A 17,120-nucleotide genomic window follows, 5' to 3' on the forward strand; every position below is an offset into this window, starting at 1 on the left:
GGGAATTTCTACTGCTTTTTATTGCCACCGTGATACATCTTACAGAGGGTATGTGGAGTGATACACCTAGATTTATTTATTTTTTTATTTTTTTATTCTTCCCCTACAAACTGGGGTATGAAAGAGAGCAAGAAAAAATCAAAACAACCCCCGTGTGAAGGACTAGAACTGCGGGTGCGGAGACATGTTTTGTCGTATCTAACAAGAAGACAGATTTGAATTTATGTTAAGATTTAAGAAGACAAAAAAAACAAAAACATTTAATTTAGGGAGTGTTTTTCACAGCTCAATACTAAAAATATAGTCTTTCCAACCAGCATACACAGGATATTCTACATGACACCATGTAAATTAAAAGAGGTGACTGTATAAGAAAAATTAAATTGTCATTCCCCCCATCTAGTCTCCCGTCTCCACAAATTAATACTTGAGGAAAAAAAAAAAAAACGGTGGAACCAAATTAACACGTTTTCCAATTAGTGCAGAAGCTGTGGATGTGTGCTTGTAAAACATGCCTACACTTGATATTTAGATTATGTCGAAAAAAACACCTAGAGGTAAAAAAAAAAAAAGCATCTGAAATTAAGTTTCTGGTTTAACTGTCAAACTGCAAAGAAACACTTTAAAAAAATCCAAAATGAACATATAATGATGTGTCAAACGTCTCAAATATTGTTTATAAATATCTCAAACTTGCTCAGACACACAGTTATAGATCAAGTTTGTAATACATAACCAAGTGTAGAAGATTACAAGACTTAATGTCACTGCAGAAGACAAACACATCACTTCAATAAGCTCCTGACATTTAGTGATGGTCTGTAAACTTATTCTCTTCAACGGTCAAGTCACTAAATTATAGTTTTATATTAACAATGGATCAAATGACGACCGTGTGTAATGTGACAAACTAACAGAGAATCATCGTCATCGTCAGCATCTTTCATCTTTTTGTTTCCCTCTTTTTGGTTCGAGTCTCGCCACTCTGTGCTGTAGCTGGCAGCTGTTTACAGCCACAAAGCTCTACCTGCCCGTCGCCAAGCAGCAGGCAGATAAAGTTGGCAACCGGCTGGTGCACATAGCGGAGCAATTAGCAGCTTCTTAACTGCGAAGTGGAGCTTCTAGCAGCTAAGGGGAAGTAGGCCATTTGCAGTTTATGATTTCTTAACTTGAGTAATTTGATGAGAGACAAGAAAGCAGTAAAAAGATTGTTTAAAAAAATGAATGAAGATGTGATTTTGGGGAATATCACAACAGTCTGTTTCTATATTGTAAATTACCTGTCAATCTAAAGAAAAACTATTTACTCAAACTGTAAATCAAACGTTTGAAAATACTGTTTCAAACAATCTACAGTGATGTGAAAACAGAAAACTATGAGTTCTCATTCTTAAACACATTATCATCTTCTGTTACACATCTGAGCACACACACACACACACACACACACACACACACACACACACACACACACACACACACACACTCCGGCTACAGAGGCCTTTGGGAGCAGCTTAAAGCAACAGATCAGAGTCGGCGCTCTACCATCAGACAGGCTGGGTCAAGGAAAGCTCGTTCCTCTGCATCGATCTCCGATGATCTCCTCCAACAGGCCAAACAGCGGTCGATGGCCCGGACGAGCCGCTGCCTCCTCCCGAGTCTGAGAGGAGCAGACGGAGGAGGAGCGCAGACGCAGCGCTGTATTTACAGACGTTTTAGATCCACGACCACAAAATCTGTTTAGATTTTGTTGGTTATACAGCTTAGGTTTTATAAATTCTTTTATTTTTAGCAGGTTCAGGCTATACCGTTAACAGTTTGTCATAATTTGGCTGCTTTGTATGTTGTTATTGCATCTGGTGATAAGTTCCTACACCTTGTCTTAAATCAAATTCAAGCACTTTTCAAGCATTTTCAAGGTGCATTTTCAAGCTTTACCAGCACCTTGAGGCTGTGGTATACATATATATTATATATAAATAATGATTATTTCACTTCTTCATCACATTAAAATCAGATGTTATCTTACTATACACTACAAAAATTATGTTTAGTGAGATCATTCTACAGAAGGGAGACGAATTAACAGAAAACACAACAGAGTTTCAAGTTTCTAAATGTGTCACCGACGCAGCAGTTTACTATGAAAGTAACAATTTCAAGCAGTTTATTCAAAATCCAAGCTTTTTTTTAACCTTGAAAAACCCACATTAAAATTGAAGCTTTTACAAGGATTTCCAGCACCTGTGGGAACACTTTAAAATGTAAACATTCTCTATCTTGTCCTGCTCGAGTTGAAGGATTACTCCTGTATACTTGTGTTTGACATCTTTTTAGTGCTTGTTTTAGTACGAGAATGAACTGATTTTTGAACATTATGACTATGAGCGTTCATATACCTGCTGCAGGAAATACTTTGTCCTGTTAAACTACGCATTTTTGTTAAGCTTTGTCTTTTGAGCCATCACTCTGGTCCGCCATATTTAAAAATCCTATATAAATACATTGATGCATGCTTCATGGCTGCTTTAAGGAACTGCTGAGTGAAAGTTTTTGTTTGCTTCCTGGTTCTTTCTGGAACTAGCTTTCATTACCAAACCCCCATCCCAGAGTTTCATATAAGTCACAGTGGAATAATACCAGTAACCAACTCTCTGCATCACCAGGCATTCAACAATTAATGTTGTTGTTGTTTTTGTGCCTCAATCCAAGTCCTGTGATATTCCACATCTGCCAACACCAAGTCTGATACCTGTTTTTACTTAAATGTGGATGTCTCACATTGAAACAAGTGTAGCACTGTGCTAAATTTGGCACACCTTACTTACTGCAGTCAGTCCAAAATGTAGCAGCCAGATTTCTAACCAGAACCAGCCGTAGGTCCCTGTTCTTGCTTCCCTCCATTACGTATTAAGGCACTCCACGACTTCGCCCCAACTACATTTCTGACCTCCTCGCTCGTCGTTCCACTTCTCGACCACTTCGATCCTCAACTCCCAGCCTTTTATCTATCCCCCAACCGCGAAACAAAAGGTGCATTTGCAGCTTTAGCATCAACTCTGTGGAATCATCTTCCACAATCTGTTTTAAACGGTGCCTAAAAACTCATTTATTTATATCGACGAGCCTTTCTATAGACCTCCCTTCCTGTTCTCATGCCTTGTTTCATTTCAGTTTGGTCTGTTTTGTCTCTGTGACGTTTTATTTTGTTAATCTATTTGTTTTAATGTTGCATGTGTGTGTGTTTGTGAAGCACTTTGTCTTTTAAAAAAAGTGCTATATAAATAAAACTTAACTTGCTTTTCAGGAGCTCCTTGATCAGATAGGACGTCATGTAACTCACAGAATTAATGTTAATTTATGTGTGTATGTACTGTATGTATGTATTTATGTGTGCTTTCCTGAAACACTGCATCTGCATCCCAGTATTTCTGAGTTCTGAGAGTGTCTGAGCAGTCTGTCCCTGGACTTCGATCCTCAACTCCCAGCCTTTTATCTATCCCCCAACCGCGAAACAAAAGGTGCATTTTCAGCTTTAGCATCAACTCTGTGGAATCATCTTCCACAATCTGTTTTAAACGGTGCCTAAAAACTCATTTATTTATATCGACGAGCCTTTCTATAGACCTCCCTTCCTGTTCTCATGCCTTGTTTCATTTCAGTTTGGTCTGTTTTGTCTCTGTGACGTTTTATTTTGTTAATCTATTTGTTTTAATGTTGCATGTGTGTGTGTTTGTGAAGCACTTTGTCTTTTAAAAAAAGTGCTATATAAATAAAACTTAACTTGCTTTTCAGGAGCTCCTTGATCAGACAGGACGTCATGTAACTCACAGAATTAATGTTAATTTATGTGTGTATGTACTGTATGTATGTATTTATGTGTGCTTTCCTGAAACACTGCATCTGCATCCCAGTATTTCTGAGTTCTGAGAGTGTCTGAGCAGTCTGTCCCTGGACTGCAACACTCATCTTTCATTCAGGAAAAACATCAAAATATCAAACTAATTATGTCTCCAAAATGCCTTTTTTTTTAACTTCAGACTTTAATCATGCTGCCGTCTTTCAAACTTCCTTTGCATCTGACTTAAATCCCCCTCCTCTCTTCAACTCTCTCCGTCTGCGTCAACAGGGACAAAAACCGGCCTTGGAGGGAATATCAAACCTTTCACATTAACTTGTGTCTCCTTTATTAGAGTCTATTCTGTATGTAAAGCTCAGACCAGCGATGTAAAAGCTGTAACGCAAACAGCCTCCGCTTCCTCCGCATGCAGATTGCTGAGAGCCGTCTGTCCTTCAAAACTGCAAAAAAAAAAACAAAAAAAAAAACCCGCCGCCGCCAACAACAACAACAACAGCACGATCAAAAATGTTTTCAGTATCTTAAAAGCTTCTAAACTTTTGAAATACCAACTTTTATAGATCACAAGACGGTACTTTGTGTATAAAGTACCAGTGAAAAGTTTTGACATACTTTCTCATTCAAGTAATAAATGAAAAAACGGCAGATAGAAGATGTAGAAATAACATCTCTAATAGGATTTGGAGCAGTATTTGAAGACTGTACTGCTACTGCTTCTGAATTTACGTCTTTATTCTCATTTATTTAGGTCTGTAGTCAACCAAAGAAAATCTTGGTCAACTAAACATATCTCTGTTCTGTATTTCTCTGTTTAGCTATTCAGGTTATGCTAACCCATTGTTGCTAACTTTGGAGCTAACCACCTTCACTTCTCCAGCATTTGGGGAAGCGACAGACGTGACTTTTTTAGCATTTATTAACTGACACACTGTAGTCTGTACTGTACATTTACTGCCAGACTGACAACTTACTACTAACCTTTTCCTCTGCTCCGCTCGCATCCACCATCACTTCTCTGCCACTCTCTCTCTCTTTCCTCACTCGCTACGCAAACATACTCCTTAACGGAGCCACGCTACCAACAGTTTCCCAGGCAACGACACAGTGGTTGACTCACGTACCGGAACAGCGCTGCCCAAAGACTCCCAAACGCTATCGATTTCGATATTATCAAATATTAAAACTTTTTTTTTGGCCTGGCAGGGGTTCTCGTTGTGTCGTTATAGAGAAACACAGATTTAGTAAACGTTCAGTACGCTCAATAACCGTTGAGTACAGTTAGACCAAGCAGGCGCCGTTAGGTTGGGCGAGTTCAAAGTTGTGAAAACAACGGGGGTGTTTTGAATACACTCCCGTTGTTTTCACAGGTAATTTGTTAGTCTGTTCCTCCCGCTGCAGGAAATAATGGATTAATCCTGGAAAGCTGTTGATGTAGCACTTTTCTCCTTATGAAAATAACACGGAGTTTATTCGACCAATGAGAATTTAGTCGGACGAGAGCATATCGACCAACTAATCGACCAGCAGACTACAGCCATACATTTATTATTCTCCTACTATGACTTTTTCTTCTGAGAATCTGAAATTACAGTCTAATTCTGATAATAGTTTCTAAATATATTACAAATTCATATATTACAACCTTTCCTTTTTCAACAAACGGCACCAATATGTCTCAATAATTTTCAACTCCTTCCACCCCTCGTCCGTCCTTCAGAGTGAGAGGGCAGGATGCTCCAAAACTACAAGGGGTCATTTTCCACTTTGCTCTGCATCGATTCCTCATTATGGCCGATATCACTGTTCTTCCACCTAGCTTAACAAAGCACACACACACACACACACACACACACTTGATGTAACCGTCTGTGCTGATGGATGGAGCAGTCTGATAGAAAAGCTGACCAGTAGGTCTTCGAACGGTGCCAGGTGCTGTATTGGCAGCGACATAGTAGAAAACAGAGGAGGAAGAAATGGGATGTGTGTATGTGTCTGCATGTGTATGTGTGTGTGTGTGTGTGTGGTCACCCTTTGTATATGTGTTTTATTGTGTGTTTGAGGGGAATTATGGACACAACACCTGGCAGCACTTTAAAGAATCAACTTGGCAAAGAGAGAGAACAACTGCGGCTCTCAAAGGCACTTAAATTTTACACTTCCCACTTTTAAAAACATAGTTTAAAAGCTCAAATTTTAGACTTTTTAAATCAAAGTTTTTGAGTTTCAGAATTGTGGATTTGATTTGATCCTTCACACACACACACACACACACACACACACACCCCATGCTTGTCCCTTGTCGTGTCAGCTACGTGGATAACATTTTTAAAACATCTTTTTCTCTCCGTTTTTGGTCTTCCATTCAATTCAAGCCGGCATTTTTCTACCATTGACTTCTTGAAAACGTTTTCCAAAGTGGATAAATGTGACAGCAAAGTCTGCAGTTGTAGCAACAAACCAGATAAAGAGAGGAATAGAGATACAACCAGCTCAGTGTGGACTGTAAAACAATCCCATAACAGTAATGTGAATGGAACGGTGTTTGTCATATTAATGGCGTCTCTAAATTTATCTGCATATTAATGGCGTTTCTAAATTTATCCGCATTAGTGTGTACACGGACTCAAGTTTACATACAACAGAGAGGAGTGAAGAGCTGGACGAAGAAAGCTCAACTTAGCCTGAGTGATACATTTAAAGAGTTAAAAGTATTTTAAGGCTGTTTCTTAGTTCAGTAGTTAACTGACCAAAATGTTGTTTTCATAATTTGCTGGTTCAAGACTCTTTTTAATAGCACACATGCGATTTAATATTTGTTTTTCAATGTCTTCTGATGGTTTATTGACCAAATGATGAATTGAGAAAATAATCTGCGTATTAATTCATAATGAAAATAAAAATAGTTTCAACCCTTATTGTTATTACTTTGTCTCCTTTTTGCAAAATACTGTGTGTACTTTTTGTCCGTGTCAGCATCCTGTGAGAACAAAGAGCGGTTAGAAGTGAGCCAGCTTTGTGATATTGGATAATCTGAGTTAAACCCAAAGACAGCCAGCTAACCCACTAATCTCACTTTGTGGTACGGCGGCGCTCTAACACGATAAAAATCATCAAAAGATGCCAGTTTGCGAGTTTGACAGGACTGCTCATGAGGGTTGAGATGGAAGCTGATATTTCAGGAGTATTCTGGTGAAAATAAAACTATTTAAACATCAGTGTTGGGCAGTAACGCCATTAGTTTGTAATGTGTTAGGGATAACAATTATTACAGTTACTAATCCCAGTAACACCCTGTTACTTTTACACTGGGGAGTGGGTGTGCTCACTGTCTTACTGGAATTTATAGAGGGCTGATATCAGTGTGGTCTCTGCGTTCAGCTGACAGAGGAGGAGGAGGAGAAATGAGACTTGTGGTAATTCCAAAGTTGTGTTGTAGCTTAGCTGGCTTGCTAACGTTAGCTACAGGTATCCCTACATTCAGGAGTCACATGATGCAGGTTAAGTTCAGAATTGGAGGGTGAGTGAATTGCGCAGCTGAGAAGTGCTGTGTGCAGTCATTGAGGCTACGCTAACGCTAGTTGTACCGTTAGCGTAGCCTCAGTAAGGGTGAGGCTACGCTAACCGTACAGCTAGCGTTAGCGTAGCCTCAGTAAATCCCTCCAAACGGTTTCCTGCCTGCTTGTTAAACCACAAACGTCTCATTTTCTGTTTCTACGTGTGTTAAATACAAAAGATGCAGCGTATGGCTGTGGAGGATTCTGACAGAGCTGACGACCGAGTAACGAAAGTAAAGTAATGAGTAATATAACACGTTAGTTTTGCTGCAGAGTAACACGTAGGATGCTTCTTCCCAGTTGTGAAAGCTGGGTCATTGTGGTCCACCGTGGATCCTGACTGTCTGACTGCAGCTACTGTCATCTTTGGAGAAGCAAATCCTTGACAGCTACCTTTCATCTCTACATGGGGGGCGAGTGTTTGATACTCAAAACATAGATTTTTGAGAGGAGTACCACTTTAAGATTAAGGTTTCTTTGGAGCAAAAGCGTCAGACTCTGAAACACTAAAACCACATCAAGCTCTACAGTTTTCTTTTATACTTTCGGCACTCTCTATTATTCACTTTTCAGTCTGATAAGAGAATGAACTTTGTTTTCATCATTGGTTAAATGAGAAAGTTTTGCTAGGAATGTATACTTTCCTCCTAGCAGAAAAAGTATTAAACCCTTATTAAACAACTCACTCTATGCCTTTTCAACATCAAGCCACTTCCTGTTTCTACTCAGTCTCATCCTCTCTTTTCTTTCACAGCCTTGAGTTGCGTCTGTGAGTGTTTGTCACAGTCCCAGCCTCTGACTGATCTCACAACTTACCAGGAACTCCAATTCTTTGATAATTTCCTTCAGTGTCTCTCCATCTTCCTCTCGTCTGCGTATGTTCATGAATTGGAGTCATAAAGCTCAAAAATAAGCCAGAATTCTCCTTGAAGTTTAAGTATTTTTCACCTCAATTTGTGCGATTTGTGTGTTTCCATTTAATCTATGTGCAGTCGCACCGCCTCGAAATTTTACTTTGCGTTCAATCTGAACACAACTTCAAACATTGTGCTCTTTGTTTTGGTTGTTTTGTGTCACCTGGTTCAGTCGCTCCGATCAAAAGGCAGAAAAATATAGAGATTAAACATACACAGATGAATTCAAATGTGTTAAAAATAAAAAAAAAAAGTACACACCAGTGAGGTAAGTGGCGCTTATTGATTTATGCACTTGGTGAGTGGGACTGTAAGACGATGTGTGTGTGTGTGTGTGTGTGTGTTTTTAAACATGTGAAACATGACTACATTAGAGGGACAGAAACCAGTCCAGAGATGAAACTGGTTGCTGGTTGCTTGGACTGAAACCACACAGACACACAGACACACAGACACACAGACACACAGACACACAGACACACAGCCCAGAGCTCACACCCACAGCATGGGGCCAGAGGGAGAGGTCAAAGGTTAACTGAGCCAGGGTGTTAGGTCAGGGGGGTTAAATTAGACACTTAAGCGCAGCAGTTGTGGGGTCAGTTGGGGAGGAGGGAGGGTGGGGGAGGGGGGGTCATTGTGTGGTCCAGTTACTGGTTATGCGTGCAACATGTCTCGTGCCTTTGCCCCCTACTTCCCCCTCACCCCCCAATCCGTGAAAACCTGTGCATGTCAGCAGCGTGTGAGTGTGAAAACGATGCGTGCGTCCAGCAGCATGCTGATGAATGTGTGTGTTAAGCGGCTTAGTACCTAGCCAGTCGTTGAACTTCTTAACTTCGGAGGGCAGGCCCAGCTCGGTGAAGTCGCCCATGTGCAGCAGCACGTCGCCGTAGGGCATCTGGATGCCATCTGTACGCGAGTGTGTGTCCGACACACACACGAACCTGGTGTGTCCCGCTGGTTTGGGAGTGTCATAGGGAATGGGGTCCACCCTGAAAAGACGGACAGAGAGAGAGAGAGAGAGAACTGGATGATGAGGAGCTGATGGACAGAGCAAGATGATTTTATTGTGTTGAATTGACTCCGACTTGCTGCCTTACAAACTACAGTTAGTTACCTTTGAGTATTTAATAATGTGAAAATGTTATGCAACCGTGTACAATTGTGTGTAGGTGGAAATAAACAGGCTGTAAACTGTAAACAACGGTATTCTCCTTTAAATGACTCATGAAAAAGTATACAGTATATTTCTTTACTAGGCTGCATTTGAAAACAACCGATAATTGCGAGGATGCAGGTGTTAACCCTTCGTGGTTCATGAATATCTTCAGTCGAGGTGGTTTTCTTACTATCCGTATCCGTCTGTATCACCGTAGCTGCGTCGCTTTCTCATAATCCGGTCGGCACGTACTGCACAGCTTCACGCTATCAACTTTGAAAATTGCCAAAAACACTTTGAGAAAACAGTTTTTGACGAGTAAAAAAAAAAAATCACATCTTCAAAAAAAGTCATAATAATAGGTGCCGTGTTTTCACCAGCAAGGCCAAACTACCGATTTCGCTAGCGGTTCAATTTCCCCCCCCCACTCATTTCTATTGATTTCTGCCCTTGATTTTATTTAGTTATAATTTTGAACATAACTCTTTGTAAGAGAAGTCACAATTCAGAAAATGCACCCTGCTCCCTGCTTTGTGATATTTTAAAAAAAAAAAAAGGTGTATTCATACAGAAGCATATTTTTCTTTTTTAGGAAATGTATGCTAATTTCATACCAGATAACAGAAGGGGCACAGGCTGAACACTGGAACCTTAAATAGATCATTTGTTGTTGCAAAATAAATTACACGGTCTACAGAATAATACATGCAGCAGAGCAAAAAGCATCTCAAAGAAAAGAAAAGGAGAGACATTACAACGGTGAAAAATGTGTAGTTCGGGGTTGGAAAACAACCAGCGCTCGGGTTGAGTTGTGCACACAAGGAGGGCAATGGCTGTTTTGTGGCATCAGATTGGCTAAAGAGATGGTGAATTAAGGCACGCCATGTCCTTTCTATCCATTATCTAAAGAAAAAAAAACACTTAGACCCAAGTCTGGCTAGGAAAAAAAAAAAAAAAAAGCCTTTTATTCAACCTTTTTGTTCAATGTAAGCACGTCTGTTAAAAAGGAAGAAAAATCTGTACTTTTTCTGACTGAAAGGAAAGAGGACAAAAAAATCATCTTGTCTGTAATTGAAGTCTACAATGTGCAATCCTCCAACACTCCGCCGCTAGACCATTATTTCATTAGAAGGGATGTCACTCTGTCGACAACATCAGACACATAATCAACGCCGCAATCTCCAACCTGACAAGAATGCACACGCATGCACACACACACACACACACACACACACCGGTTAACTCGCATGTGTGCACAAACATGGCATGGAAACAGAAAAACAGAGGCAAATCAAAAAGGTTGCCTGGAGAAGACGTCATTAACGGAGATGGAGGAAATAGGCCCCCCCCCCCCTTATGCACAAAAGAAAATCTTATTGGGAGGGAGGAGGCGATGGAAAGAAGCATTTTGGGAAGCAATTTTGCCTGTTTTTCCCTGTTTCTGTAGTCATATTGAGCAGAATATTGCGCATTGGAAAAATCTTCACAAAAACAGCCTGGAATCTGTTGTTTGTTCTGGTTTTTTTAAAAAAAATGTCATCTGCAAGGTCACGTTAATGGCAGAACAACAGAAGAAGACAAGCTGGCCACCGTCTGTAGCGTGTAGCCCCGACGTGTGCAGTCTGTAGCCTCAAGTCCAGCCACCATCTGCAGTCATGGTGTGTGGTCAGTCTGTAGTAGCGAGGGGGGGGGGGGCGGCGATATGGATAAAACCTGCTATCCCCGATATATTGATGGGTGTCAAAGTGTCTTAGTCTACGAAAAGCCTCCAGAACAGGATGAAAACCATTCACCATCGCTCCAAAATCTCCCGTTAACATTCAGTTCATTGACTATTTGTACTTTGCATAGAAGCATCTGGATCCATCATGTTTCTCCACTCATGTGTTCATGTTTTTCCTTCAGCTTGTCACCCGTCTGTATTTTCCAGTTTTGTATATTGAGATTTTTCCTGGAAATTCAATTGAAAACTGTTTACAGACAAAATAACCAGAGCTGGATGCCAGTTTTTGGCAAAACCAGTGAATTAAATACCTAAAAAAACAAAAAACATCACGTAGATCCAATTTTTACAACATTACCCACAAAGACTTTATACAACCAAAATATTAAATGGATAGACATGTCAGCAGAAACAGCACAGCAACATTTCTACTGGTAGATAAATTTCTGTCTCATGGTACATCTCATATCATCCAACTAAACACTACAGTCTAATTGTCATAGTTTACAATAGGGATGGGCATGATTAATCGATGATCGATATGTTATGTACGTATGTGTCTTGAAGTTGCAATGAATTTCACTACGCGCTGCAACCAGCCGGGGGCGCAATTTAAATTCAAGAAGGGAAAATGAATGAACAGTTGCCGTAGAAATTAAGATGAAAGTAAACATGAAGAGAGCAAAGTGGCGAAGTTTGGACCATTTCGAGCTAAAAACAACAACGAAGCTGATTGTAAACAACGCCTACAACACAACAACAACCCTGATAACGTTCCGCTTGAACGACGTACACCTCACACTAGTTAATGACAACCTACCGTCACCTCAGCGTTAGCACGGAGGAGCTAGCGCTCCGCTGCGTTTACCAGTGCGCCACATATCCTTTTTGTTTTGTTTTCTGTCTAAAGATTTCATGGAGGAAAAACAAGCTTTCTTTAGTATTTTCTGCCATTTTTAATACATTAAAAAAAAAGATTAATCGATAATTGATCGTTAATTTTCCCGAAATTTCTTCAAATGCCCATCCCTAGTTTACAATACGTGCTTCATCTCCTTTGTTCGTTGCATCATGGGAGAATAATGTCCATTGATTGTACACTCAAAAATCCACCACACTTTTTATACTGTCTGGTTTAATTATACTTAATTTAGGCACATTGTTGCAACGATTCATCATTTAATCTATTAGTCAGTCATGACTATGATGACTGACTTACTGTTTTGAAAGAAAATGAGTCAAAATTCTCTGATTCTCTGGTTTCTTTAGTCTCCTATGACCATAAACTGAATATCTTTGAGTTGTGGACTGTAGCTGACAAAAGACGACGATTGAGGACGTCACCTTGGTTTTTGGTAAAGAGTGATGGACATGATATATGGATAAAATAATCAACAGATTAATCGATAATGCAGCTCTACACATTAGATGCTCAAGACCTGCTTATAATTAGTATGTCGTATGGATTTAGGACACGCCAACTGTCTGTTGCCTGGCTGCTATTTGCAGTCACCATCTGTGATCAGTGACCTATAGTCACATAACCTGTAGCCACAGTTTGTAGCAGCTCCGTCCTTCCTGCATCTGCAGCAGTCGTCTGTCATTTCTGCCTTTCTGCAAAACTGAATGAACTGGAAGCTGCTCAAAATCTGATCACACTGTAGACTGTAAACACAACTCCTGACAGAGCCTTCGGTTTTGTTATCTAAAAGATCGTATCTGTGAATTTTAAGATCACAGAGTCAGTCATTTTTAACTGATCAGCTCCCATTCAACTGGTTGCATGGCTTGTAGACTGGATTTGTAATCTCATTAGTCCATAATCATCCATGTGTAGCAGGTTTGTGGTCTAGAGCTTGTAGCTTTATGTTTGTAGCCTTCAGTTAGAAAACACAGAGTCTAGTTTGCATACTGTAGCTTATAGTGTCTGATTTGGAGTCTGCAGTCGATCGGTAGTCGATATTTGCTGGTCACCGGTCTTGTCCCTCCTTTACAGCTCTTCCGCAGCCTCGGCTGGGAGAGTCGCCGGAGCAGAACGAGGGTCTCGAGTTAACTGAGCAGGCCTGGACTCCGCATTGAATACACTGAACAAAATGAAAAAGTAGCTACAGAGATAATGATATTTACTATTGACTTTGTGCAGTAAATAAGTCTTTGTGCTCCTATATACACACACACACACACACACACACACACACACACACACACACACACACACACACATAAACATGCAAACGCATTAACCTAAGCCAGCAGAGCAGCACATACATTGCTGTGTGGCTGCTGATTAGATTTGGTGCTCTGTGGTGCCTGGACGTCATGCAGCTTTACAGGATTCGACAGTTCTCGTCATGGAGGAAGGACAAACGCAAAACCACATGGGATGACAAAACACACACACACACATTCACATACATATATATATATATATATATATACACACAGATATAGATATATGCACACACACAAACGTGCATATTAAGACAAAGCTGGGAGAAAAACAACCTCCATCTCCTCCCCTTTCCTTTGAGATTTAATCCACCCTGAGAATGTAAGTAAATACCAGCAGCCCCTATCAATTAGAGCAGGTCTGGGCCAAGAAACCTTCATGATAGTACTGCATTGCTCTCTCTCTCTCCCTCTCTCTCTCTCTCTCTCTGTCTGTCTCTCACACACACACACACACACACAAAAAGAGGGCCCCTGTCTTTCCTGTTAACATATGACTGTATAACAATCCAGAGGTTCATTAGTAATGTATACAGGAGTTCAGGAGTTCAGCAGTGCAGCAGAGGCCTCTGATCTATTGTAAACGAGACAGTGAAAATGAAAAAGTCTTCCTGCGCTTCCAGCAGCAGGTAAAAGAATATTCTCCAGTGACAGACTGAACTGTGTTAGCATGAAGGTTCGTGTTAACATGTCTGAGCTTCGACGTGACATCAGAGGGAAGACTGCGGAGGGAAAAGAGTAGAGGGGGGGGTGGGGGGGTGGAGGGGGGGGGGGGGGGAGAGGAGAAATGCTAATGCGCTCGAGGAGGGCAGGAGCACACACTCTCAAATCCGCCATGACATTGGAGCTGACACAAAACCGAGGTCTGCGGCTGCAGGAATATCTGCTCGATGAATAAACGTCTCTGATCCTACGACGGAGAGACCTCGACGCATTCGTTTATCCTCACCTACGGATGAAACGCTAGAGCTAAAAAATGAGTTTGAAGATTTTTTTTTTTTATATAAAACTGTAATTGTTAATCATTTGTCTCCATTTCAGGTAAAAAAAAAAGATCTAATCCACTTTAAAAATCATAAAAACGCAGTATTTTCTTGAGGTGACACCAGCCAGACGATCCAGCTTTCATTCTGGCTGTCATGCTTTTGTTTTGATCATGTTGATACCATTTAACCAGTGATTTTCTCTCTCTCTCTCACATCAAGCTTTTCACTTTTGTTTGTTCTGTTTTTCCCCCTCAAAAAAAAAAAAAAAAAAAAAAAAAAAAAGTCGGTTTCTCTGCTGTTCAAGCATCTGAAGTCATTTATTCACATCACATAATGCTGCAGATTTAAATGTTACTGGTCAAATTTGACAGAGACTTTAAATAAAAACACTTCGATATCGTTTAATGACTGTTAAGAGAGACTGCAATAAAACCCTGCAGCTCCCATAAATCACATAAATAGTACACTTATGATATCAATGCTACAATAAGACTAACAAGTTTGAGGTGCTTTGACCTAAAATTCAAGCAGATTGGAAAAACTACACAAAGGAGATCTGAAAAAAAAACAAAAAACGACTGAATTTTGGAAAACAGATGCGGTTATTACTTACATGTGTCACATAGTTGAGACAGAAGCAGTGAGAGGAGTAAAAAAAAAAAAAAAAAATGAGGAGGAGAGACACACACAGAGGGAGGGTGGGAGTAGTGCTCTCTGATGTCTGTAGGAGGATATTTCATTTGACTGAGCACACTTGGCTCCGTGGCCTTTTGGAAAAACACACAAGCAAACGGGGGGTCAAAGTTCAGCCCGAGCCCGCTCCTTCAAAAACGTAGACACTTAACTGGCGGCAGATAAGAAGGGGTCGCCGTTTCTGTCGCTCTCCGGACTCCCCCTGAGCTCTTTATGGACGCCACATAATCACTGTGATTGATTGCGACGCTTCCTCCCCGAGTTTTTTTTTTTTTTTCAGAAAAACCTTCCCAAAGTCTTCACAACGTCCAAAACAGACCTCGGCTGTTTGCTGCGCAGCCAAAAGAAAAAAGACCTCTCCTGCCAAAGCAGCTCGTATCTTCTCTTTAATATCAGTCACACTTAAAGACAGTTATTACTATAAAGAGATAACTTTATTTATGCCTCTAATTTATTAAAAAAAGATAGTGAATATGTTGGGTTTGACCAATCACATTTAGCTTCAAAGGAAGATTAAAAGACAAAACAGAGACATTAGTCCATGGATGTTTTATAAGAGCTGCGTCGCTCGGCCTTGCAGCCAGTTTTTTTCCTGGTGGTCGTTCACGGTACTGCAGCGAAAAATCCCCCTGCAGCCCAAAAAAGCTTTTTCCCCAAAGAGCACCTCTATAAAAGACACGTTTGTAACTGTAACTGTTGACAGCTCGGACTGCAAACAACGTCAATTATGACTCTTCCTACTGTGAATTTTTAATCCATGGAGGTTTTATTGTTGTAAAACCTTCCTTGAGCTGATGTCATCGCATTGTTAAGTCTACGGGCCGAGCGGCGGGGGAAACACCGCTGTGCATATTCAGTAGGCCGAACAACATGGAAGCAAACCAGGAAGCTAGCAAACTGTGAAGCTGAAAATCCTGCAGAGCTTGTAGTTGAGACCAAACCCTGGTCTTCCCTCTTTGAGGACGTAACGTCACTTCTTCATCAACTCTCTGAGCTTTTGTCGTTACTGCTCGTCGGGGCCGTTCGGGATGTGCCGAGGCTGGCTCTGCAACATTTTTCGTTCATGTTTTTAGTAAAAATGTAGGTCATTTTAAGAGCTTTGTAGTGGGAGTTGTTATTATTATTATCATTATAATAAGTAGAGCTGCAGAGGAGTGCTCTGTCTTTAAGCACTCTTTGAGTTTGTAGTCGATAGAAAGAAAACAGATCTTCATTGTTTCAGTCGTTTTTCAAAAAAAAAGCCAAAAATTCACTGGCTCCGAGCTTCTCAAATGTGATGATATGCTGTTTTTCTTTGTAATCTATGGCAGTAAATTGAATAGCTTTTAGTTTTGGACAAACTGAGCACGTTGGACACATCACTGTGGGCCATTTTTCACACTTTTTTTTTTTACGACAAACAGCAGATCAATCAATAAATTACCTGCAGTCCTAATTGTAGGGGCAATTTCCCCATGAAATAAAAATAAAAATAAGCAGTTAAAATAACCGTTAAACATGCAATTCCAGAACAATAGGCATTAACCTGCTGTTATAAACAGACTTGACTCTTCTGGGAAGGTTTTCCACAAGATTTTGGATCTCGGCTGCAGGGATTTGATCCCATTCAGCCACAAGAGCATTAGTGAGGTCCAACGCTGAAGTTCTTCCAAACCAAACAGGGAAAACCATTTCAAGATTAAGACTTCCCTTTCTTGACACTGAGGGAGCAGAACTCATTGAAAAACAAACCAAAAGTACACAAAAGTATGCAGACGGGGGAAACGTTAATTTCAGTTTTGGTCGGCCTCCCCCCCTCCCTCCGATCCAGCTTGGGTTAACGGGGTCAACGACCTCTAAGCTGCCCACTTGTCTCAGACAGAAGCAAATGTCAATCACAGTCAAGTCAGCGTCTCCGTCTATTTTATACCTGCCGCCACCTGCTGCCGAGGGATTTGCCTCCAGCTCCTCCTTCCTGTTCCTTCATTGTTAACGGAGTCATCCCGCTAATGATTTCTCACCAATAA

General features: G+C 40.6%; 1 protein-coding gene across 3 annotated transcripts in view; it reads right to left on the minus strand.

Moving 5' to 3' along the window:
• The window catches only part of mpped2a (metallophosphoesterase domain containing 2a), an 80,469-nt gene that overhangs the window by 44,757 nt on the left and 18,592 nt on the right, over positions 1-17,120 (minus strand). For all 3 annotated transcript variants that reach the window (XM_042409601.1, XM_042409610.1, XM_042409617.1), the window contains one exon: positions 9,135-9,316. In XM_042409601.1, coding sequence (XP_042265535.1) covers positions 9,135-9,316 — 182 coding nt within the window. The remainder of the gene's footprint in view (positions 1-9,134; positions 9,317-17,120) is intronic.

This window comes from Thunnus maccoyii, chromosome 1 (assembly GCF_910596095.1).
Source record: "Thunnus maccoyii chromosome 1, fThuMac1.1, whole genome shotgun sequence".
Taxonomy (NCBI): domain Eukaryota; kingdom Metazoa; phylum Chordata; class Actinopteri; order Scombriformes; family Scombridae; genus Thunnus; species Thunnus maccoyii.